The sequence below is a fragment of the Bos grunniens genome, chromosome 6 (assembly GCF_055505025.1).
Source record: "Bos grunniens cultivar Pamir isolate PY7600 chromosome 6, Bosgru_T2T1.0, whole genome shotgun sequence".
Lineage (NCBI taxonomy): Eukaryota > Metazoa > Chordata > Mammalia > Artiodactyla > Bovidae > Bos > Bos grunniens.
In genome coordinates this window covers 72,762,295-72,788,996 of record NC_141170.1, presented here as the reverse complement: position 1 = coordinate 72,788,996, position 26,702 = coordinate 72,762,295, and the positions used below count along the sequence as shown (strand labels likewise).

The following is a 26,702-nucleotide window of genomic DNA, read 5'->3' as shown; positions in this document are numbered from 1 at the left end:
GGCCCAGGGTGCGCAACCATATGTCCACCTCATTCCAAGAACACTCTCCCAGAATCTGCCGCTTGTGATGTGGAAATCCAGAAATGCACAGCAGCCTTCACTTTAGTCACGGAGCGTCTGGGTGCTGCTGAGAGATGTCAGATGTCAGCACATGTGCTCCGCGTCTCCAGGCCAGCCTACCCCTTCTCCAGCTGCTTTTACGTTCTCATTCCCAGTGCTCCTCAGCGTCTCTGCTGTCTGCATTTCCTGAACAGCTACTTGTCTCCAGGCCTTCTGGGCAGGTCTCACCCCTGTGTCTGTCCCACAGAGCCGAGCAGCCGACTGGGACCCCTCGGGGCTTTTCCAGTCCTGCAGCCAACACCACCCCTCCTTCCTGCTCTGACCACAGGCCTCTCATCTGGAAGGAGGGATCTGGACAGTGTCTCGCAGGTACCCTTGTGAAAGTGAATCTGCCACAAGGGTTTAGCCACAGGGGTTTATTTGTTTGAGCTTATTTGTTTTTTTGCTTTTCGAAGGCAATCTGGTTGTAATTTCAGCAGCAGGCTCTCAGTTTGGCTACTTTATCCATCTCTCCTCATTTTGCCATTTTCCCAGTTGCTGCTTCGCAGGCTGTCTCTGTTTGGGTTATTCCTTCTAAAACATACACCCAAACACACATATGCACACTTGAGCTCACACCCACACATAAGCATACTGACCAGGGGAAGAATTCCAGTGAGGTGCCTATCTGGATTTCATGGCCGCAAGATTTGTCATTAATAGTGATGCTTTGTTCTGACAGCCATGATTTATATCGCTTTCAGTTTTCTTTCCAACTCCTATTTTGTTCCACATTTCGTGTTTCGCAAGGTTCTTTCATTCAAGTCTATGTTTTCTGATTTGTATCTGCAAGTCTCTGCAATCCCCCTCTTTTGAAAAGCCAGGGGAAGAAAAACAATACCCAAGAACAGAACATGTGATTAATCAACCAGATTCTAGGTAAAACTCACATTTTTCAGTGAAATCGGACAAAATGCAAGGAACTCTCCCCTTGGGAAGAATCTCAAGCTGCCCAGGGGTGGAGGCTGTGAGTAATAGGTCTTTTCCCTCTCGCTGGGTCTCTGTGAATAGTTTAACTGGGTGGATGTCGAACAGCCTCTCCCCTTCATTCATATAGAACTGGGCCTGTGGGGCTGGGGACAGAAACTCTCTGTTACCTTGATATTTTCAATCCTGCATCTGAATGGTTCCTTGTTTTGGCTGTGACTTTTTTCCCCACCTCCATTAACTCAGCTCCACAGGCGGAATCAGCACTTAATAAAACAACTATTGGCTGATGGTGCGAGTCATGGGAGGCTTTAGAGCTCTTCTTGGCTTTGTTTTTCTAAAAAGTACCCATGACTGTAGCCAAGCAAATCAGCACATACTCATGGGCTTCCTTGGGAGAAATTGAAACAAGTTAGGCAGCGGGGTGGAGAATCAGGCAGGGGGCCTAAAAGAAATTTAATAAACTCCGTGCTTTTCTTCTTTCTCTCTGTTTTTGTTTTTTGGTGGGGGTATGTTTTCTTGAATAGAGCAGGAAGTTCTATGGGTATTTGTGGTAGACCAAACCTCTCTTCAGTTGAGTTGGGATGTAGTTAAAAAAAAAACAAAGGTTGGGACTTCCATGGCGATCCAGCGGTTAAGGCTGCGCTTCCAATGCAGGGGGTTCAGGTTCAATTCCTGGTCAAGGAACTAAGATCCTGCATGCTGTGTGGTGTGGTCAACAAATTTTTTTTTTAAAAGGTAGCTGAAGGAAATGTGAGGAACCCCTCTAAGAGTGGGTCACCTGTGCTTGCACCTCTAGGGCTGGCACAATTAAGAAATGGGTGATCCAGAGCTGGCCTCCATTTCTCTGTCTTCTTCCTTCTGGATTAAAATCCCACCTCTGCCACTTACTAGCTGTGTGTCTTGTTCAGAGGGACCTTACCCCTCTCATCCACTCCTCTAAAATGTGGATTAATAATACTGCCAATACTGTATAGTCATTGTTATAAAATAATAAGAGTAGGATAAGAACAACAGGATAACATGAGATAACAAATGTAAATGACTGAGCCAGGATTAGAACTAGGGTAGTATGGGCGAAGAGACAACATGCCTGATGACTGGGCTATACTACTGCCTGTAAAACGGGTTTTAAAAAGCCAGTGTGGTGCATGTTCCTTGCAGCACTGTTCATAGTGGCCAAAAAGTGGAATTAAAGCCAGGTTGACTGGCTTTTTTGCCTCATTCTTACATTACTAGGTACCATAATTTAGGCAAACTTAGGTTTTTATTGTAACTCATACAAACGTACCAATAATAAAAAAACAATAATAACATTTAACACGTATGTGGTATACAGCAAGTAAGTGGCAGTCAGTGTTTAAATCTGAAAGATTCACTCAGATAAATTCTTCTAACCACTAGACCTACTGCTCACACATAATTGGTCTCTTGTAAAGGTTCTTTTGTTTCTCTTGATGATTTTTATTTCTGATACAACCAATGTTTTATTTTTACCTCCTTGCAAATGAGTTCATTACTACTCTATTGTTTTCTTCAAATAGTCATTAGCTTCCCACTTTTGTCTTAATATCAAAATGGGCCACAAAATACATTCATAATAAAATAAAAATGACAAGCATAGCTTTTGCATTCTGCCACCTTGTAAGGAAGTCTGATCAAGTATCTTCACTGATATATTTTGACACCTTGAGGAAAGCGCTCCACTTGACTGTTATTTTTATCACCTCACCCCTGAGATCATGGCAAGAACATATTCTTCCCCTGGGCTTGCTGACAATGTCCACAAGGAAATGTGTAAGTGGACTTTATAAACATCAGCACACGCGATGGATTCTGAACACAAAAATGGTGGCAGAATTTGTCGTTTCAGTGATGTGGTCTGTTTACAAATTTATTGATTGAAGGAACAAGATCAATATTTAACTCCATTTCACAGCTCCAAAGAATCACAAAACCCTAGGCATAAAGCTGGAGCCTTGCTGAACTGACAGATTGATGATTTTAAAATAAAACAATTGATTTAGTCAAGCAATTAGCTTGAACTGCTATTTTCATTTCAGGGAGCCCCTTTTTTGACTGAGATCACCAGTCAGTTCAGCCCACTTATCAATCTAAGACACGTGGTCCAAAAGGAAATGTATCTGAACCCCATTTTGTAAAAATAATTTTATTTATTTATTCTGGCTGTGCTGCGTCTTCATTGCTGTGTGGACTTTTCTCTAGTTGCTGTGAGCGGGGACTCCTCTCTAGTTGCAGTGCACGGGCTTCTCACTGTGGTGGCTTCTCTTGTTGCGGAGCATGGGCTCTTGGGTCTGTGGACTTCAGTAGTTGCGGCACATGGGTTCAGTAGCTGCAGCTCCTGGGCTCTAGAGCACAGGCTCAGTAGTTAGGGCGCATGGGCTTAGCTGCTGCACAGCATGTGGAATCTTCTACACCAGGGACTGAACCTGTGTCGCCTGCATTGGCAGGCAAATTCTTTACCACTGAGCCACCATGGAAGCCTAATCCCATTATTTTTAAAGTGTCTGTTTTTATCTGTTCTGATTTTCTTCTCTCCTGAATATGTTTGGGAGTCTCAGGGAAGCAATCACTTTGTAACTGAATCTGCTTAAGTGAGAAATATTTTATCTTCTCCCTATAACAAAAATAATATTTTTGTTTGACTGTGTGTTTTACATCCATCATTAGAGAAATATTTCAGAGTGGCAGCTGAGTACATGGTTGAATCTGAAATGGCCTGGATCTCTCTGGGTTTGGTTCCCCCATCTGTAAATCATGATACTTATGTCATAGATTGTTATTAGGATTAAATACATTCATACACATAAAAGGTTTAAAGATGTGCTGGAACTTGGTATAAGTTGGGTATTGTTTTCATGTTCCTAAGCACCATCCATCTAAGTTTTGTATTCTTATCCCTGTATTATAGTTAAAGGAAGTGAAGTTCAGAATGGTAAATAATTTGCCCAAGGTTTCACATACAGAGTGAGCAGCTGTCTTTCCCTCTCCAGATGTGTAAGTAGTATCGTATGCACTGTAGAAAGAATTAAGACCAGTCCTTTTTTTCTATATCTAACATCCTGAAATGATTAAGATTCCGGATAGTTGTGCTTGATTGGATGTTTATTTCCCCAGATGGTGAGTAAAGCATTACTGAATACATTTGAGGGCTGACTGGGAGAGAATATGTGGTGCTAGAAATTGCATTCTTGGCAAAAACCCTGAGTGATTACATCCCTGTTATCCTAATAGTCTTCCTTAGAGGCGTGTACATGACCACAGGTGTCAAAGCAGCAAGCTCTTCTTGACGCATTTGACTTTCTTATTACCTACCATTTGATCTGTCTCTTACAATGAGTTTGTCTTCTGCGTTTTTATCAGTTATACTTTAGAGAATGATCTCCCTCGACTCCCCAATCCCTTCACCTTCATTAAGACATCACCTTGTCTCCATCTCTTATGTGTAATGTTAGCTCATTCCTCAGCCGCTGACTCTGTCTTCTGACTTTGATCTTCTGTTAAATTTTCCCCAACACTATTATTGTTGGCGTCATTAGGATCTTCAACATTGTTATAATTCCTTTGCATTTTCAATTTGTCTTTTCAAAACAAAATCAAGCACGGATTATGTACTTCTGTGGAAAGCACTGAATCAAACAAGGTCAGTGTCTCACTGGCATGAAAACTGAGAATCTTGTTCAAAAAGAAATTGGAAAGTGTTTCCATGAAGTGTCTCTTTTTGCAAAAATCAAAGAGAAACACGTGAGTTCCCAGCCATGTATGGTTCTGTCCTTATGAATTCAAGGTACGTTAATATTTAGGTGGCATAGAATATTATTAAGAATAACAGGATGTCTCTAGCTTAAGCAGGAAATCATTTTTTTTTAAATGTCAGAGCTCATTTTACAAAGAGATTGTAATTACAAAATAGTAATGGTTGATTCCAGCTTGGGGTTTGGAGGTGAATAAAGACAGCTTAGAGATTATAGGGGCTTCCTGTTTTGAATTTAGAAGAAGCCAAGACTTTTGCAAATCTTTTTAGATGTAATGTTTATGGAAGGCAAAGGATACCAACCCAGAATGTTGGATAGCGCAGTTAAATGTTGGTTTGGACATTCTAAGTAATTTAGACTATTGGACAGAGTACTGAACTACTGTAGTTTTCCCTTCATTTCTTGCCTAAAAAGGGCAATAGTGAGAAAATGACTTTAAACAAAATATTCAACAAGCATTTATTAAAAGCCTGTGGTATAAAAAAAAAAAAAGCCTGCGGTACAAATAACATTCTGTAGAAGGCACTTATATCAGACCCAAGGAAGCAGAAGATGAAATACATGCTCCTGAGAATTTACTAGGGGACAGAAGAAAAAATAAAATTACCAACATGAAGGAACCCAAGAGCAAGTCCCAAGTAGTAGATAAATTAGTGGCATGCTCTTTCCTGATAGACACATGGCTCACCGCCTCACCTCCTTCGAGTCTTACCCAAATGTCACCTTTTCAGTAAGAACTTCCTTAACCAATCTCTATATAAATTGCACTATCCACTCCACAAACCCTGTTTTTGTTTCTTTCCCTTGTTTTACTTTTCTCTATCACCTTTCAGCTGATTACATAATTTATCATCTACTCTACCATGGTGCCCACCTCTAAGTGTAACCTTCATAAAAGCATGAGGGGCTACATTTTGTTCATTGCCAAATCCCTAGCAGGCAATAGAGTACCTGGTAAAAATAGGTGTTCAAAAGACTTGCCTAAACAAGTGTTTATTGACAGAGTATGCCAGACTACATATTACCACTAAAATTTCTCAAAATAAGTAAACTTTCGCAGCATTATGGAGGAGAGGCTTCTTGGAAGAAGCAATGTGTACCTTTCAACCCAAAGCGAATTGATTAAACATAGTGATTACAACATGGGTTTTTGGAGGGGTTCTAGACCAAACTCTGTGACCTAAGCCCAGGTACTTAATTTTGGTTTTTGTGCGTCTCTGAAGATGTTTATACCTGGGGCCAAGGACTTAAAAAAAAAACCCAAAGAACACAAAACAAAGACTAACTTTGAAGACTGAATCACTATGTTATTTTCCTAGTGTCTCCTGGCTGAAACTGAAGCAGCAGATATTCCAGGTAACACTTGCACAACAACCGTCTTTGTTAACGTGACTTACGTAGGGCAGGCCTTAAGTCAGTTTGTGATAAAAAGCTCCCGCCTACTTACAGTGGCTTCTCTGGGTTCTTCTGATGCCCTCTAGCTATTCCAAAAGCCTCCTGGGGCACCCATCCAAACCTGCCTGCTCCCAAAGTAAACCATACTCAAAAATTATGTCTTCCTGTCCTTTGCTCTCCAAGCAAAAAGGCTGCCTCCTCAGTCTCCTGCCAGTTAGGGCTGCATCTGGATGAGCTAATTCCCTCTAGGGTGGGAATGACAGATTGTTGGCTGGGCTAACCTTCTTTTTTTCCTCACCACCGAAGTAAGGCCTGATGCTAAAGGAGGAATTGGAAGGGAAGGAAACTCAAAATATCCAGTGCCTAGACTCTGCCTGAACATTTCATATATTAAGTTATTTCATCCACAACCAGGTAAATAATATTACTCTCTAAGGACCTAGAGTTCAGGAGAGGTATAAATGGACTGAGTCCAGAATATTCTGTGTTATCACATCACCGCACTGGATAAATGAGCCTAGAACTAGAAATCAGGGTTCTATAGCAGACTTCCAGGGCAGGAGTTTGTATTCTGGGGTGTGAGGGAAAGAGTCCTTTGCTGCATCCCGCTCAGCTACCTTAACTCTGGCTGTGACCTTGAACAAGTCCTGTGAGTAAGTTACTCAAGTAAATCCCTTGAGTAAATTACTTAATCTCTCATACTTTCCATTCCCACAATTGAAAAATGTGGGATAGTACTAGTACCTGTTATTAGTTATTTCTTGCTTACGGAAAATCACCCTGAAACTTAGTTGCCTCAAACAACAATAGTCTTCCCTATGGGTCAGAAATTTGGGAGTAGCTCAGGGGTCTCTCATGAGGTTACAGTCAGATGTCAACTGGGTTCTGCAGTCATCTAAAAGTCTGATTGGGGATGGAGAATATATTTCCAAAAAGGCTCACTCGTGCGGCTGGCAAGTTGGTTCCTTTCCATATGGGCCTCTCCATAATGTTGCTTGAATGTCCTCACAAAATGGCAGCTGGCTTCACCCACAGTAAGCAATCCAAGAGACTAAGATGGAAGTTGCAGTGATATTATGCCTTGAAGACTAGGAGGTCACATCCCACCACCTCTGACATATTCTATTGGTCATTCAGGGCATCTCTAATTCAGTGTGGGAGAGGACCATGGAGGGCCATCTTGGAGGCTTCTACAATAGTAACTACTCCACAGGATATGAGGAAGATTAAATGAAACAACCCATGTAAAACCTGGCACATAATAAACACTGGATAAATGGTAGGCATTATTATAAAATGCCTTAAGTGCTAAATGCCAACTCACATTAAGACTGGTGCTGACTCTAAACTCTGCCCTAGGTTTAATTTCATTGGATTTTAACAAGAGGTTACCTTGTGAAATGCTTTATCCCACATTAGAACCCATTGGGAAGAATCCAATGGGAAAACCCCAGAAAGCCACACAGCTCAGGTGAAACAGCAGTGACAACAAACAACAGGTCAACAAAATATTACAAACAAAACAAAACCAAAAAACAAATACCAGTTCAATGAATGAATAAAGCAAATGACATCTGGGGGTCAGGCTCCTGAGACCCAAGGGCAGCCAATCTTCCCTGGCAGGCTCAATAGCTCACCCAGGTTGGAAGCATCCGGAGTGGTTTGTTACTACCTTCTGAACAGCAACAACCAATGTATCTCTAGCGACTTCCTTATCTTGCAGGTGTTATCGCTTAAATAGTATAGTGTCTTCCTAACTTGTATTCAGGGAAGCGTTACCACAGGGAAAAAAAAAAAAACTTTAATAGGTGAATCTCAGAAAAAGCTTCATGGTTCAATGCATTTGAAAAGGCTGCCTATGAAATCCTGTTTTGGAGACTTATGATGCGCATTTTGTGTAACTGTTCAAGACTCTAGGAAGCCCCATGGTTAAACAATTTAAAACTTAGAAGGAAAAAAAAAAAAACCTGTTTAGTTAGATTTGACACAGCATTTTGCAAATTCACTAGTGCACAACACACACTTTTTTTCCCCCCGTTGCAGGTGTAAGCCTCCTACTTAGAAGCACTGCCTGCTTCCTATAGGCCTGATCATGGATGGGTCATTGAAACCTTTTGGCCCTTAGTAGCCCCATCTCTGGGTTTCCCTGGTAGCTCAGCTGGTAAAGAATCCACCTGCAATGCAGGAGACCCTAGTTCAATTCCTGGGTTGAGAAGCTGCCCTGGAAAAGGGATAGGCTACCCACTCTAGTATTCTTGGGCTTCCCTGGTGTCTCAAATGATAAAGAATCTGCCTGCAATGTGGGAGAGCTGGGTTCAATCCCTCGGTTGGGAAGATCCCCTGGAGGAGGGCATGGCAACCCACTCCAGTATTCTTGCTGGGAAATCCCATGGACAGAGGAGCCTGGTGGGCTATAGTCCATGGGATCGCAAAGAGTTGGACATGACCGAGTAACTAAGAACACAGCACAGCACAACCCCATCTCTATAATGTGGATAATACAAACTTCATAGGGCTGTTGAGAAGATGAAATAATAAAAGTACCTCTCCTGATATCTGAGTCCCCCAGTAAGACCTTGATCCTTTGAATTCCAAACCCAGCTCCACCAGGAGGGATTTATTTGACCTTGATCAAGTTCCTTTTACTTCTCAGTCAGCTTTCTGGTCTGTAAAACAAGGAGAATGAATGCATGCTAAGGCTCTTCAGTCAAGTCTGACTCTTTGCAACCCTATGGACGGTAGCCTACCAGGCTCCTCTGTCCATGAGATTCTCCAGGCAAGAATACTGGAGTGGATTGCCATGCCCTCCTCCAGGGGATCTTCCCAACCCAGGGATCAAACCTGCGTTTCTTACATCTCCTGCATTGGCAGGCAGCTTCTTTACCACTAGTGCCACTCGTAACTTTCACATGGGGAGAAAATAAAAGGGAGCACGTGACATGCTGAGCACTTGCTTGGCACACAGCTCACTAGCTGTCTAGGTATCATCATGACTGTTGTCGCTGGAGGTCACAGAGCCGGCGAGAGACAAAATCAGTTAATGAACTCTAGCCTGCCTGCCTCCGAGTACATGTGCTTCAGCCTCTGTTGGGACAAACACACAACAGACATGAGACACAATCATTTTCAGAGTGGCTCTGGGAGAGGATTTTGTTGGCAGTTAAAGACAAGTGGGTGGCAACGATTCCAGAGAGCTTCCAGAAGCCATGGGGTTGCAGGAAGATATTTAAAGGAGGCAGGTGGCTGGGCAGATGGGGGTGGCAGGGTTTACACACTCAGGACAGCGGGGACAACGGCTCAGAGGAGTGAGTGGCAGCGGCTGCAAGACGCCGGCTTTGTTGGAGCAAAGCAGCAGGTGAGGGCCACAGAGAGTCCACACTCCAGGCACTCAGGGAGGGCTGAGGCAGAATAAAACCCTTGGCAGGGAGACGGCAGCCCCATTTGCCTTTTTCAATCAATCAACCAACAATTGAGGGACCAGCCCAGAAACAAAGCCGGGTCTCCCTCCCTCCCTCCCTCCCACGCAGCCTCCTTTCAAACATCAGATCATAGTTGAACTTCTGAGAACTCCTCCTCCCTCCTGAAGCCACGTGCAGTTGTACAGAAATTCATTTTTATTATTGAGCTCCTATTTCTGCTTTTGCCATCACCGCAGATCAGTTTGGGTTTTGTCTCCCAGCCAAGGGTTTTTCATATTTTCCAGATCACTCAAAAGACTGTATGTGCTGCCTGGAGCAGGTTTAAGGAACAATCTGAGATTTCTTTCTGAATAAGCAGTTATTTGTACTTTGTTTTGCTTTTCTTAGTTACTGAAGAGAAACAGTGACATAAAGAAAGCACTGGTAACACAGCGCTGAGCAGCACAAATGTCAGTGGTAGTGACTTTCAAACAAATAGTCACATTGTCAGGCGCACAAGGGTCTCACTGAGGAAATCTGTGCAGTGACTGCTAACGGGGTTTAACACTTTAGGCACAATGTAATCAAGGAAAGAACTGTAAACTTTGCACAGAGTGACCTCGGAAGGGACTAAAAGGAAATGCCAACTCAAGATCCCAGCGTACATTTTCAGACCAGTCACAATATGTTGAGGCAGGGCGGGGTGGGGAGAGCCTGACAGAGTGAAAAGTTGTTTATGGGGAAATGGGGAACATTCCTTAATTATTGCAATGATTATGGTAAATCCAGTTACATTCTGTTTCATTCTCTATTTTAATAATTTTAATTATGGTTCTACACAAAGCCAAAGGTTTTTTTTTTTTTTTTTATGAGATGTACAATGCATTTTACCACTTTGCAACATTTTTCTTTTAAAGGTTATCATTGTAAAGAAAATAGAATTCCTTTAGCAGCAATTTAAGTAAATACCTAGAACTCCCACCAGCCCCTTCCCAGAGCCTTTGGCATATAACAATGTGGGCAAAATTTGTCTGTCCTGCTTCCCTATTCAGGGTTGCCAAATTTAGCACATAAAAACACAGGATGTCTAGTTAAATTTGAATTTCAGATAAACTATGAACAATTTTTTTAGTATAAGTATGTTCCAAACATTGTTCAGGATCTACTAAAAAATTGTTTGTTGTTTAAATTTAACTGGGGATCCTGTATTTAATTTGACCACATCATTCCAATTGACGATAGATGTCTAGGTTTATTTCTGGACTCTGTTCTCTATCTGATCTCTGTATCTATATTTACACATATACTACATGGTCCTGGGATGACTACAGCTTTGTAGTGAGTTTTGAAATGGGTCTGAGTCTTCCAAATTTGTTGTTTTTTAAAATATCATTTTGGCTATTCTGGGCCCTTTCTATTTCAACACGAATTTTACGACCAGACGGACAATTCCTGCAGAAAAATCAGTTGTCATTTTCATAGAGATTGCGTTGAATCTGTAGATTAGCTTGAGGAGTACTGCCATATATATATATATATTTTTTTTAATATGTTTATTTATTTGGCTGTGCTGGATCTTTAGTTGTGGCACGTGGGATCTAGTTCCCTGACCAGGAACCAAACTCAGGGCCCTTGCATTGGGAGTGTGCAATCTGAGCCACTGGACCACCAGCGAAGTCCTTGCCATCTTTAACCATCTTAAATTTCCAATCCATGAAAACAAGCTGTTTTTCTATTAATTTGGTTTTTCATTTATTTATTTCATGCTCTGTTGTTTCCAGTGCACAAGTCTTATACTCTTTTGTTAAACTTATTCCTAAGTATTTTTTTCATTTCAAAAAAGAAACAGGTGTTGTAAATAGAATTTTCTTAATTTCGTTTTCAGATTGTTGATTTCTAGCATATGCAAATAAAATTAATTTTGGTATACTCTAATATTTACGAGTGTAAGTTTGAAAACCTATTGTTCTAGTGAAACATAATTCACATTCTGATTGTCTGCTACCAGGACATTAACTTCTCTGTGACTTTCATTAGCTTGGCTCTTTGGGAAAATGCTGCTGGCACTGGCCAAGGGACCATAAGCATGTAACCTGTTAGAGTTGGGCCCAGGTACACCCGCAGAGGTGGAGGAGGCAAGAACCCCACAGGCAGATGTGCCGCCCTTCAGTACTTTAACTGCCAGGCTCTCTCACCGGACTTCAAACTCGCTGAGAGCTTAACAGACCTTCTGTACAATTCTCTCTCAAAAGCAGGCACCAGTTTGGTGTTTGCTCTAAGTATTTTGTCAGACTCATTGACTAAGTGGAGAAGGGGAAAATGGAACTGCTCAGGGGACAGATCTCAAGGGGATCTTTTCTTGCTGAGGGACCTCACAGCCCACTGTCAGCTTTGACTCATCCATACTCACCCTGTTCATAAAAAGAAAGGTCTGTAAGGCTGTAAAGTACTATTATCTATAGGACATATCGTAATATTTTTATTGCAGTCACTTCATAGTATCTTTTTAAAATATGTGGTACAGCAAAATGTCCCTTATTGTTCTTGTTCAAGATTCTCTTGACAATTTTTGAATTTTTATTTTTTAGTATCCTTTTCATTACTGGATCCTTAGTGGGATTTTGACTGGATTCAATAACATTTTTATATTAACTTGGGAAGGATTTGTATTTTCATAATTTTTTTCTAATCCAAGATTTTGATATGTCTCTCCATTTATTCAAGACATGTTTTATTTCCTTCAATTAAATTTTATAACTTTGTTCATATACATTCTAGACTTCCCTTGTTAAATTTATTCATGACACTATTTTTAAAGAATTTATTTTGTAATTTCTATATTTCTAATATGCAGAGAAGTTACTGTTTTTTAAAAATATTTACCTTAGCAGCCACTAAGGAAAACAGTATGGAGGTTCCTTACAAAACTAAAATTATAACTACTATGCTGCTACTGCTGCTAAGCCGCTTCAGTCGTGTCCGACTCTGTACGACCCCATAGATGGCAGCCCACCAGGCTCCCCCGTCCCTGGGATTCTCCAGGCAAGAACACTGGAGTGGGTTGCCATTTCCTTCTCTAGTGCACGAAAGTGAAGAGTGAAAGAGAAGTCGCTCAGTCGTGTCCGACTCTTAGCGACCCCATGGACTGCAACCCACAAGGCTTCTCCATCCATGGGATTTTCCAGGCAAGAGTACTGGAGTGGGGTGCCATTGCCTTCTCTTATATATGATCCGGTAATTCCACTTCTTGGTACGTATCAGGAACAAACAAAACCTCTAATTTGAAAAGACACATGTACCCCAATGTTCATAGCAGCACTATTTATAGTAGCCAAGACAGGGAAATAGCCCAAGTGCCCATCAACAGATGACTGGCTTAAGAAGATATGGTATATATATAAATCTCCAGTGGAATATTACTTGGTCTTGAAAAAAAATACTGCCATTTGCAACAAATGGATGGACCTAGAGAACATTATGCTTAGTGAAGTAAATCAGAGAAAGATGCTGTATGATAGCACTTACATGTGGAATAGAAAAGATAATATAAGTGAATCTATGTACAAAACGGAAACAGATTCACAGACAGAAAACAGACTTATGGCTACCAAAGAGGGATGGAGGGGACAAATTTGGAGTGTGAGATTAACAGATACAAACTATTATACATAAAATAGATAAGCAACAAGAATTTACTGTGTAACACAGTGAATTACACTCAATATCTTGTAATAATCTACAAAAGAATATAATCTGAAAAAAACAATGGAATCACTATGTGGCATACCTGAAACTAACACAATATGATAAGTCAACTATACCTAATTTTTTAAAATTTATCTTATATTCAGTGACTCTACCAGTTATCTTGGTGGTTTGAGTCATTTGGGATTTCCAGGCATAGAAGTATATTATATGTAAACAAAAATATTAATATATTTGCCTTTTCTTTTTCATGATTTGAAATTCTCATTTGCTTTTCCTGTCTTATTTCATAGTAGAACCTCCCAAATAATGCTAAGTGATAGGGGTGACATTTATTTACTTATTACTGAAGTCAAGAGTATTTGCTTTTGAAAATTTTGTAACCAAAACAAACTTTAATACCAAACAAGAAAGTAAACTATATCGTTTTGGGGATATAGCAACAACTATATGTAGAATTAATATAATGCATTGATGCCTTCAAACTGTGGTGTTGGAGAAGACTCTTGAGAGTCCCTTGGACTGTAAGGAGATCAAACCAGTCAATCCTAAAGGAAATCAACTCTGAATATTCACTGGAAGGACTGATGCTGAAGCTGAAACTCCAATATTTTGGCCACCTGATGCAAAGCACTGACTCATTGGAAAAGATCCTGATGCTGGGAAAGATTGAGGGCAGGAGTAGAAGGCGGGTAACAGAGGATAAGATAGTTGGATGGCACCACCAAATCAGTGGACATGAGTTTGAGCAAACTTCAGGAGACAGTGAAGGACAGGGAAGCTTGGCATGCTGCAGCTCATGGGTTCGCAAAGAGTCAGACACAGCTCAGTGACTGAACAACAACAAAATTGATGAATATAGATAGATGGATAATACTGAATAACTCCTTGAATGCAGAGCAAACTTGAATCTCCAAAGGAGACTTGGAGGAATTTTTCATCCCTTAAATTCTTAAAAGAAGCGATGGGAGAGAGGAGCCAGAAAGAATCTGATATATCCAAGATGGCAGATTAAGAGTTCAAAGATTAGGAACAGCTGGGGAGAACAAGAGACCACAGAACAGAAAGCAGGATTTTCTTGGGCAAAAGCCAAGAACACCAACTGGGAGGTGACCACTAAGTCAAAACAGTTTAATACAGAAGCCAGAGAGGGAATATGAAGCTCTGATTGGAAAGAATCTTGAAGATTAATTCAAAGTCTTGACAAGCAGCTTCTACAACAGTTTTTCAAACTTTCAAAATACAACTTGTCATCTTCCTATTGGTGCAGTAGAGTTCTTTGCCTAGCACAGTGTTTTGTATATAGCTGGTCATTAAAAAAAATTTTGTCCTTGAATTAATAGACAAGGAGACCATATGTAAAATAGATAGCCAATGGGAATTTGCTGTATGGCTCAGGAAACTCAAACAGGGGCTCTATATCAACCTAGAGGGTGGGATGGGGAGGGAGGTGGGAGGGGTGTTCAAAAGGGAGGGGATATGTGTATACCTATGGCTGACTCATGTTGAGGTTTGACAGAAAATAACAAAAATCTGTAAAGCAACCATCCTTCAGTAAAAAAATAAATTAATTCAAAGAAATAGACAAGGAGAGAGAAAAACAATAGCACCTCAAAAGCCAAAGAAAAAGTGACAATATCTAAATGCCAAAAGACTTTTGAAAGGTCTTTTTTTAAGAAAGCATTTTATTAAGCTAGAATGCATAAAGAAAAGAGTACAAATTATCTAGCTCAATAAATTATTACATCCAACTAACCATCACTGAAAATAAGAAATTAAGTATCACCAGTTCCCCAGAAGTTCCCTTTAAGCCCCCTCCTAGCCACTACCCTCTCTAGGAGTACTCACAAAACGGCACAGATTTTAGCTGTTTTTAGAAATTGTATGAATAAAATCATATACTATGTAATTTCATGTGTGTGTATATGAACATAAGAAGTATGTACTTTTTTGTATCTGGCTTCTTTTGTTCAACATTGTATTTCTGAGAGTCTTCCATGTTATTGCAATATGTAGCAATAATTTCTTTATTCTCACTGCTATATAATAATTGATTGTATGAACATATCACAGTTTATTTATCCAATCTACTGTTGATGGGCATTAGGGATGTTTCCAGATTGGAAGTATTATAGCGATGCTGTGAACATTTTACTACATGACTTTTGATGAACTATTAAGTTTCTATAGGGTGTTCATCAGGGAATGGAATTGCCTGGTCACAGACATTTGTATTTTCAGCTTTAATAGGTATTTTTAGACAGTTTTCTAAGTAGTTATACCAATTTGTGTTCCTACTAACAATATAAAGGAGGTCCAGTTACTCTATATCCTCACAATCCTGGTTTGTCTCTTATATTTTAAACATTTTGGTGGATATATAATAGTATTGCATTGTAGTTTTAATTTGCATTTTCCTGATAACTAATGAGATTAAGTGGTGACTTTTTTGGTTGCAAAATTAAATCATGTCCATGGTAAAATATCCAACAACAGTATAAAAAATAAAGCCAGTGGTATCAGCTTCCTAGTCTTAGAAGTTAAGGCTATAGAGTGTAGACACAAGTCTTCTCAAAGCAGAGTTCATGGAATTCTGTGTTTCCACTGACATACTCTTTTAAGTCCACATATTTTTTTTACAAAATGAAATTTTGTGGTTACATTTTTGAGATAAACTAAAATATTGTTGTAAGTATTATTTCAATCACCTGAATGACCAGTTTCAAGCCCAGTATTACCAACCAGTGTAGGTGCCTTTATTTACTATTATATTTGATTGCCATGATGTCAAGTCAAGGACTAAGAGAAACAGAACAGAGGCAAACCTAGTAGGCTGGCTCCCACCGCAGACTCAGTGACGGCAGGTGCTCTGTAGGAAGACAGGTGTTCATGTGGCTGGAATAGAGAAGAATAGTGGAATAATATTACCACAGCGTGAAAAGCCAAATAAAAAGAATCCAATGAGGGAATTCCCTGATGGTCCAGTGATTAGGACTCGGAGCTTTCACCACTGGGCTGGGGTTCTGACCTGGGCTGAGGATCTAAGATCCCTCTCACAGTGAGGCCAGAAAGGCTGCAAGGATGTAGACCATAGAGTTTCTATAGGTTTAAATAGTTTTGTTTTAATATAATTTTTAAACTTGCCTCCAGTTCTATCACTGCATATGTAAGAATTATAAGCATAAGGAGCTCATAACAGCTTTCTGGTTGTACACTTTAAAGTCAAATTCTTTGAAACTGACTTAAATCAATAATAAATTTTTATTCCCTATCGGAGTTGCATACATTGCTCAAGTCTGAGAAACACTAACCTAATAGGTAACTTCATGCAGAATTTCTAGGTGAGGACCATCATGATGGAAAACATCAGGACAAACAATCAAACAGGACTTTGGCTGCAGAATATCAGCTTTTGAACTTGAATGTGGATTTAAGAGTCATTGTTTCTCTACTCTGAAGGCAGACTGAATGATTCATAAAACTGAGCATATCAGAATGACTAGAGAATTTTGCTGGTAGTTCAGTTGTTAAGACTGTGCTCCCAATGCAGGAAGCACAAGTTCCATCCCTGACTGTGGAACTAAGATCCCACATACCACACAGTGCAGTACTTTACTTTCTTTTAAAAATCAAAAAGTATAAAAAAAAAAAAAAAAAAGTAAAAGTAAAACAAAATGTTATAGGTAAAAAGAAAGAAAATGACTGGGCCTACAAACTAGGCTGGTTTTGCTTCCTCTACCATGTTTGAACTGCGCCTGTCCCTTCTCTAAACTAGAGATTGACAATAACATGAAACTTGCATGTTTGTTGGAAGGATTATATTTAACATATTTAAAGCATCTGGGGAATATTACTGGTGTTTAATGACAGCCACTGATATTACAGGGACATTTGACCTGTAGGTTTTGGGGCAGGTTCCATGAGCTTTATATCATGCTTAAGTTCTTTCCACACTTAGGAAAATATTCTAAACTGAGTGACTAAATATTATACAATATAACCAAAGCAGTATCTGCCAGTGCCATTATAGCACACAAAATACAAACAAAACAAAGTGAAAACTATTAAGAGTTTAATTCACTGAATTTTTATCAACTTCTCCTGATCAGTTACATTTTTAAAAGCAGTTATTTTAACTGTCAACATTGGAAGTGTTTCTGAAGTCTGCCAATCCACTTTTTTTTTTACTGAAGTATAGCTGATTTACAATGTCGTGCCAATCTCTGCTGTACAGCAGTGTTCAGTTATATGCATATATACATTTTTATGTTCTTTTCTATTATGGTTTTTCACAGGATATTGAATATGGTTCCTTGTGCTATACATTAGGACACTTTAGACAGTAAAATTTTGTGGATTTGCCTTAACATCACTGGTCAGACTAAAATCATTGACATGTGAATGTCTATGTGGGTATGTGACTGTCCTGCTAGCTCAGTTGGTAAAGAATCCACCTGCAATGCAGGAGACCATGGTTCGATTCCTGGGTTGGGAAGCTCCGATGGAGAAGGGATAGGCTACCCACTCCAGTATTCTTGGGCTCAACCTGGGCTCGATTCTTGGGTTAGGAAGATCCCGTGGAGAAGGGAAAGGCTACCCACTCCAGCATTCTGGCCTGGAGAATTCCATGGAGTGTATAGTCCATGGGGTCACAAAGAGTCAGACACGACTGAGCGACTTTCACTTTCACGTGGGTATAAATGTATAAAACATACATGAAATTGAGCTATATCTACATTGACTTCAACTCATAAACTGGAACTTTATTTTTGTATTTATGAAAATCTTAACACCTGCTTGCTTTGTTGTGATGAATAATTTTTATGCTATAATTGGAATATAATGGGGGGATTCTTGGGCCCTCTGAGTTTAGATAAAGTAATCATATTTGAAATAGTTACACGGTCTAAAACAATATTAGTACAAAATAATGGTAATCAAATTTAAAGATTCTGGGATTTTGCTTTACTTATAAAGCCCATCTTCCCCCTTATTAGTAAAAAGAACACTGAGTAACAAGGTTGGGGGACATGCCTAACTGTGTCTGCTCTGAGCTTCAGAATCTGTCCAGTCTCCCCCACTTCTACTGCAGCCTTCTTGAGGCACATCACCCTGCACCCAGACAAGAGCAATAGTATCTCAGTTGGTTTATTTGTGTCCACTCCAGCCCCTTCTAATCCACTCTGCATACAATGCGTCAGCTTGTTGTTCAGTTGCCAAGTCGTGTCCAACTCTTCAGGATCCTATGAACTGCAGCATGCCAGGCTTCCCTGTCCATCACCCTCTCCCGGAGTTTGCCCAAGTTCATGTCCACTGAATCGCTGATACCATCCAACCATCTCATCCTCTGTTGTCCCCTTCTCTTCTACCTTCAGTCTTTCCCAGCATCAGGGTCTTTTCCAGTGAAAAGTGTTGGATTGGCCTTTCTTAACTACAAAACAAATCAAGTCATTGCCTGCTTAAGACTATTCCTAATCTGTCCCAGGCTTCTTTCTCCTACCTCTAATCACACCATTATTCTCCTGCTCACTGTGCTGCAGCTTCACTGGCTTTCTTTCTTCAAATCCTCCAAATGCATCCCCACTTTAGGGTCTTAGCACTTACTGCCCTTGGCACCACCTCATTTGAACCTCAGCTGTCCCTTCTCTAAACTAGAGACTGATAATAATCCAGAACTTCATGCTTGCTCTAAGGATAATATTTAACACATTTAAAGCACAGGGTGGGGTATGGGGAGGGAAAGAAGAAGGAGGAGGAGAAGGAAGAGGAAGGGGCAGGAAGGTGGGGGAAGTAGAAGAGAAGAAAGGGAAGTTCTCTGCCTAGTCCTCTGCCTAGAACGCTCTGTTCCACAATCTTTGCACAGTTCCTTCCTTCTCTAACTCTTCAAAGGAGTCTTCCCTCCCCATACATGCCATCACCCTGTGTCCAATGCCCTGTTTTATTTTCTTTAAAGCACTCAACAATCTGATTTCATCTTTACATTTATCGGGTAACTAGCTTATACTATAGCATCTCTCCCCACAGAATGTAAGCTGAAGGAGTCCCTTGTCACTCAATGCATAACATGATGCCTACACAAAGAAGTCTTTCAATAACGTTGCTTGACTAAAAGAATGAATGAGTGAATGAATGCTGCTGCTGCTGCTAAGTCGCTTCAGTCGTGTCCGACTCTGTGCGACCCCATAGACAGCAGCCCACCAGGCTCCCCCGTCCCTGGGATTCTCCAGGCACGAACACTGGAGTGGGTTGCCATTTCCTTCTCCAGAATGAATGAATACCCAGCTTCAGAAATCACCTAAGATCTGGCTTCTGAGTACCGGAGTGTGTGTGTGCTGTGCGTGCTCAGTCATTCAGTCATATCTGACTCTTTGCAACCCCATGGACTATAGCCAGCCAGGCTCTACTGTCCATGGAATTTTCCAGACAAGATTACTGGAGGAGGTTGCCGTTCCTCCTCTAGGGGATCTTCCTGACTCAGGGATCAAACCCGTGTCTACTGTGTCTCCTGCATTTGCAGGTGGATTCTTTACCACCGTGCCACCTGGGAACCTCTAGCAAGTACTGAACTTTTTGGCACTTCAGTTTCCCTTATGAATAATTAGTAAGCTGAATTGATCATTAATGGCACTTCTTGTTTTACACTGGCCAAAAAGTTCATTTGAGTTTTTCTGTAACATCAATATTTCCATGGTTCATATTCAAATATTATTTCCACCTTCCCTTCCTGTTCTTCTCTCTTCTCCTCCTTCTTCACTTTTTTCTTTCCTGTCTCCCTCCCTCCATCCCTCCCTCCTGTCAGCAGCGGCCCTCCCTCGGATCCGTGAACAATTCTAAACCATTTGGAGATACTTTATGCATAAACACAGACGTCTCAAGGATGTATGGTCTCTACACAGTGAATTGTCTTCACAATTGTTGTAGTGTTTCATTTTCCTTGCCTAGCTAACCTCATCAAAACCACACCCTCTGCTGCCAAACCACGGCCCTATTCTGACTTTGGAAATAAAAATGGAATAGAAGGATCCCTGGCTTCTGAGGGGGGAAAATTGCTACACAAATTTTAACTAGTATGGTGCTTCTGGAGAAATCAGGGGGGAACTGACAGGATTGATTACAACTTTATAGATTTCCTAATATAATAAATTCCATGAGACTGATACCAAATTTTAGATACCACCAGAGACAATCCCTAAATTACTTTTTCTAGGCCATATCTAATTACAGTGACTATCCTTGTACATGCTTAACTTTTAACCACTTAGTTTACGATATGCTATTAATAGAAATATACACTAAAAACAATATAGTGATGATTAGAGAGTAATGTTATGTATTAAAACTTACATCATTCCTTATTTAAGATCCTATGAAACATGGTCTCAGGAAATGAAACGGAATTTCTTCCATGTCTAGAACAACTGAAGTCATTATCAACTGCAAAGACATTTTAATTTGCTTATAAAAGCATGTCTACAAACCAAGTTTTTAAAGTTTAAAACCACATGATGGCTTAGAATCACAGCATTTATGAACTGGAAGAACACTGTGACCTTCATTTAACACTTGAGGAAACTGAAACTCGGAGAGCTCAAACGACTAGACCAAGGTCACAGACCCCATTAGTGCTGGAGCTGGAACAAAACTTCTGGTCTCCTGGTTTCATGCTTTTCTCATCACCCCAAGTGGCAGTTTCTTGCAACTTTCAATCATATGTGCCCATTCATCACAGAACACGGTGGGTTGGAATATAAATTATCAGTCCATTAACTGAGAAGCCACTTGAGGAATTATAGTAGTCATGTTGCTGTTACAGTACTTCTTAATATTCACTTGACTTTATGTGTCTGGTACTTTAGAAAGTGTTACTTGTATTAAACTATTTAATCCCCAACTAGCCCTATGGGTGGGTGGGTATGGGAGGATAGTCACTTTTCTAAGCCTTTTACATCTAATAAATCATATAATCCTCAAAACTACCCTACAAAGTAGTATTATTCCTCCTATTTTGAGTCTTAAAGTGATAGAGTCATGCTCAAGTTCAAACATACCCTTAAACCAATACATATGCTACCTCTCTCTGCTCTACCACCTACTCATTAGTTTCTACTTTCCCATCACCAAATATTAGAATAACAAGTAGTTTAACTTGAGTTTCTTCTCCCTGCATTCACCTAGTTTCTCTGTATTAGCTGGCACTAGAGATATGGTGGGCTGCCGTCTATGGGGTCGCACAGAGTTGGACACAACTGAAGTGACTTAGCAGCAGCAGCAGCAGAGATATGGAAATGGCAACCCAGTCCAGTACTCTTGCCTGGAGAATCCCATGAACGGAGGAACCTGGTAGGCTACAGCCCATGCGGTCACAAAGAGTCGGACACGACCGAGAGACTTCACACACACAGAGATATTTAAAGACAGAGGAACCAGAAAGGACAGAAGACCATCTACAACCTGAATAAATTAGACAATGGATTTTATTATGTAATTAGCAACACTTCAACTTGAACAGGTATGGCTACAGCCCATGAAAGTAAGTTTTCTGCATATGGTGACCTAGTATAAAAACATAATCTGTGAATTACTAAGTGAGCTACATTTTTTCTGCAAGAAGGAGCAGAGACATGTTAGTGTTACATCAGTTAGTGGGGAAGTCTGTGGAAAGAACACATGGAGAGGTGAGAAATCCTAGAACAGTCTCGGTGGCTACAGTCGGGGCCTTAGAGGGTATCACTCCGTTTTTTTCAGGTTGCAGTAGTAGCTCTAGTCATTCAACAGCAGCAAAAGCCGTCCACCATTTTCATGACCTGGCTTCTCTGCTGGTCTCCCATCTCTCAACCTACTTACTACCAATTGACTTTTCCGTATTCACCTCTCCTAGCTCTTTCTCCTACCTCTCTCTGCTCTAGGTCCCTCTTATGTCTCCATTTACCACCTTCTTTTCTTTTTTTCCCTGTAGGGCTCTTAAACCCCATGACAAAGAGAGAATCTGAGCTGGGACATGAGCAGGTCTATTGGTGCATCAAGTAGACGGTATTTCCATTAGAGTGCTCACATCAAGTCATCTCAAAGTCTATGGAGGGCTGCCTTCCCCCTCATCATACCCTCCCAGAGAAACATCTGTACGCCCACTGGCTGCTTCAAAGGTAACAGGATCATACAGAACAAAGCAAGCATGGACCTATATGTTTAAAAGGGATCTTTGAGCATGATGAGCAATTTGTATGCCTTGTCTGGTACAAATACAGATCCTCTTCCATGTACTGATTGCATTAATCAGGACAAGAGCTCTTGCTGAAAAAAAAAAAAAAATTATTAAACTTTTAAGGGCAGAAACCCAAAAAATAAAGGGTCATTGCTGAATATTCTCTCATTTTAGATTTCAGCTACAGCTCTATTTTTAGCTATGGTATACTCAGAATTGGATACCATAAATTCTTTTAATGCTCTTTATCTTCAACTCTCTTACCTTTTAAATCTATAGTAACTTTTAGCTGACTCAGGATATAAACCCAGAGGCTCTGATAATTCTGACATTTTTAAATGGCCAAACAATGGAGGTTTCTGAAGTTGTTTCACTGATGGTGTTGACCTATAAGAGGACAAAAATAGCAGTACCTTGCAATTGCAGATCATTTTGTATTTTTGAAGTGCTCCTCACTGAAATGCCACTCTTTTCTTACTCCTTTGTACTTTCCTAGGGCGCTGACTTTGCCAAACCACAAAATGAAATCCTTCACATCACCATCCTCCCCTTGGTTTCCTGAATCCACTTGATTGCTCTTTTCTCCAATCTCACCAGGACTCCTTGCCTATCTTGCTCATGCATGACACATCTTGCATAATTAAAGTTTTACTTGCTTATCATGTAAGTTTCTTGAGGGCAGAGAAAATGAGCCATCTAAAACAGTATCTTGCATATAAAAGGTACGAAAAAAATAGAGGAGGGGAATGCATGGGGAAAGGCCTGATTTTGCCCACTTACAGATGAGGGAAAAAAAACATACCATTTGGGAACTGAGGAAGACATTGCACTGACTTGTGGTAGCCTTAAACCAAGGTGCAGAAGCAAAGAAAGAAACCTTTTAAAAGTACTAATAGAAGCATAAGAGACTGGCAAAGAGTAAAATGAGAAAGAAGAGGAAAGGATGAGAAGAGACAGAAAAGGAAGAGAAGAGGGCTGAGCTGAATGGATAAGCAGCAAAGAGGAGTTTTTGTTTGTCTGTTTGTTTTTAAGAGAGTGAGGTGGAAAGCCAGAAGAAAAAGGCAGAAAAGCATTTTTATAATCTCCTTAGGAAAATGTTTTACATTGACTGGAAGCGCTAATTTGGACTTTGGGAAGTAGGAAGAAAATGAGGAAGGCACCATCCTTTAGTCAAAGGTAAGAGAACTGAGAAAAGTGAATAGAGGACAAAGGGGAAGAAGAGAGGGAAGTGGTTGGTCCTTTTTTTAGTTATTAAAATCATTCCACACAAAATCCGTTTTTGAGAATTTTGCAAAATCAAAGGGAAAAAAGAAAACCACAACGAAAGGAACTTCAGCTCCTGTGATGCCTTGAGTCAGAAATTCTGTGCAGTCTGTATAACTGTAGGCAAAACTTCTAAAGCATATGTTTAAATTCTCTGTCAACAGATAAGAACTTCTCAGCCAGTTTAAACCAGAACTTTCAAATGACTGTCTAATCTAGCAAAGTCTTATGACCATTCTAGGTTTGACACCAGAATCTTGCCCATTATGCACAGTATCAGAGAAAAATCAGTTCTAATTTGATTTAACTTAGAAACTAAATATCTTCTGTTGGCTTTTAGGATACCTTTCTCATTCAGTTTTCCTCTCTCCACTCTGACTGCTGCTTTGAGTTTCCATGCCCAGTCCTCCAATTTTACTCTGTACCTCTCTTTTATAATATATCTTGGTTTATGGTAGACAAAGCTGATATAACAAACAGACTCAACTATGTCATCAGTCAGTCGTCAGGAACTATTTCCTCCTCATGTAACACATCCATTCATCCATCACATGCTCAGCTGTGTCTGACTATGTGATCCTATGAACTGCAGCCTGCAAGGCTCCTCTGTCCATGGGATTTTCCAAGCAAGAATACTGAAATGGGTTGCCATTTACTTCTCCAGGAGATCTTCCCAACACAGGGATTGAACCCACATTTCTAAGCCTGTGTACAGGTTGTCAGGGCAACTTTCCTCCACACATTTAGGGGGTTCTTCCACACATTTAGGGGGACTGGCTCCTCTCTATATACTGCTCTCCACAGCCATCCCTTCTACTTAGACGCCCTTGGCCAGACTTCAGACATATGACCATACCCCACAGCAAATTCAGTTCAGCTGTCTACCTGGACAAAGAAGCAAACAACAGGTTGGGGGGAGGGGGAGAAGCAGTCTCTGTCACAGTACCACCTACCACAGTTGCCATTTAACATTTATATGTACAATTACATCATTCATGTCTATTTCCTCCATCAGATTTTTAACCTCTGTTACAGCAGATAAACATTTTTGTTCACAACTGGGTCTCAACAAACTGCTAAATACATCTGTTGAATTAATCAGTAAATTCTTATTAATCTAGATCTCTAGCACATTAGCCCGGAGCACTATAACAGCCTCTTAACTGACCTCTCTGTTTCCCCTCTTGGCCCCCTCCATAGCAAAGCCTTTTGTAGTGATCTTCCAAAACTACACACGTGCTCCTACCATTTCCTCCACTTTAAAACGTCAACAGTCTTCCATTGCCCCCATATTTCCTTATATTGCCATGTAATTCCCTTCCTTCCTTCTCTCTTTCCACATTCCTTCCCATCACAGATGCACACACCCTCACTCACTCTCTCACACATACTCACTGTCTGCCTTTCCAGTCCAGTCACAAACACGGACACTTCTCCCCAACAAACACGGACACTTCTCCCCAACACACCGCGTGCCTCCCTGGCTAACTGCTCACTGCGCTCAAGTCTCAGCTTAGTTTATCATTTTATTGAGGATCTCCCTTAGCCCTCAGAATGGTGTTGGTTCCCTTATTCTGTGCTCCCATAGCTCTCTGCCTACTGTAGTGGGTATTTTATGCTTTGAAGTTATCAAGTGGCAACCCACTCCAGTACTTTTGCCTGGAAAATTCCGTGGATTGGAGGAACCTGGTAGGCTTCAGTCCATGGGGTTGCAAAGAGTTAGACACGACTGAGCGACTTCACTTTCTCCCCCAGCAGACTGCCCTGCCACATCTTACTCCCTGGGTGCTCCCAGCACTTAATACATTGCTGGACACAAAGTCTACATCCTGGAAATAGAGGATGGATGGATGACTTTTCAGAGAAGAGTTGTGAGACACTGCATTCAACTTTAAACAAAATCAGCTATCACTGCTGATCTCAGTTAAGAAATCTTCAGTGGTGGAAACTCTACAATTCCCAGGGAAATTTGTGCTAAAAGCAGAAGTGTTAATGTTCAAAAATGTTTTTCAAATTTCTTTCCATAATCTGAACCTCTTAATTACTGTCTAACTGCACAAGTTCCAAAGAGGTACTTTACTTCTCTTTCATAACATTAACTTTTAAAACCCAAATGGCTTTAAACTTGCACTTTCTCATGATGCAAATGGCTAGCAAGTTGACCTTTCTCTTGATTTCAAGATAGAGTAGGACATGGGGTTACACAGAAACCTAAGATTTACTTTACCTGTTTTCCCTGGGGCTCACGGAGCTCAACGGATCTCTAAATCTGTAAGATACAAGAGAACTTGATTTCCCCCAAGTCATGTTTGCTTGTGTGTGCTCAGTCTTGGAGCCTGGAGGGGTGGGGCTTGGAGATTCAACAAGGCTTGTCTCGGGTCCAGGCTCCCAGTGTAAACGAAACAGCCAAAATAACAAACTCCCAATTTAGGAATTTGCTATGGGCGCTGCTCAAGGACCATTCTTGGGTTCCTTGGAGTGTATTGGACTAACGTTTTTTAAAAAAGGGAGCAACTCCTATTCATATGTAAATATCAGTAGCCTATTGTCTCCTAGGGCTTCCCTGGTAGCTCAGAGGACGTCCCTTGTGGCAACGGAAGACTGTTGAAGTTTTAACGTGGAGGAAATGGTAGGATCTCATGTGCAATTTCAGAAGATCACTACAAAAGGCTTTGCTATGAGGGGGCAAAGAGGGGAGACAGAGAGGTCAGTAAAGAATCCGCCTGCAATACAGGAGGCGGAGGGTTCGATCGCTCAGTTGGGAAGATCCCCTGGAAAAGGGAATGGCTACCACTCCAGTATTCTTGCCTGGAGAATTCCATGGACAGAGGAGCCTAGTGGGCTACAGTCCATGGGATCGCAAAGAGTTGGACACAACTGAGTGACTGAACAACACCATCATGTAAGCAAGAACATAGATTTCTAAGGACAGGTTAC

General features: G+C 40.7%; 1 protein-coding gene and 1 long non-coding RNA gene across 7 annotated transcripts in view; one reads left to right on the top strand and one right to left on the bottom strand.

Moving 5' to 3' along the window:
• The window catches only part of RBPJ (recombination signal binding protein for immunoglobulin kappa J region), a 242,818-nt gene that overhangs the window by 61,188 nt on the left and 154,928 nt on the right, over nt 1–26,702 (top strand). For 2 of the 6 annotated variants that reach the window (XM_086406221.1, XM_086406232.1), the window contains exon 2: nt 22,257–22,443. The exons of 3 other annotated variants lie outside the window; for them this stretch is intronic. In XM_086406221.1, the coding sequence (XP_086262347.1) occupies nt 22,373–22,443 (71 nt within the window). In that variant the 5' untranslated portion in view covers nt 22,257–22,372. Of the gene's footprint in view, nt 1–21,489; nt 21,810–22,256; nt 22,444–26,702 lie in introns of those variants that run through there. One more of the 6 variants, XM_086406222.1, reaches the window with a different exon arrangement.
• On the bottom strand, nt 16,029–26,100 carry LOC147370866 (uncharacterized). Its single transcript, XR_015165515.1, has 2 exons — nt 25,993–26,100; nt 16,029–16,195 (listed from the first exon to the last, which is right to left on the bottom strand). It is a non-coding gene; the product is annotated as an uncharacterized LOC147370866 (long non-coding RNA).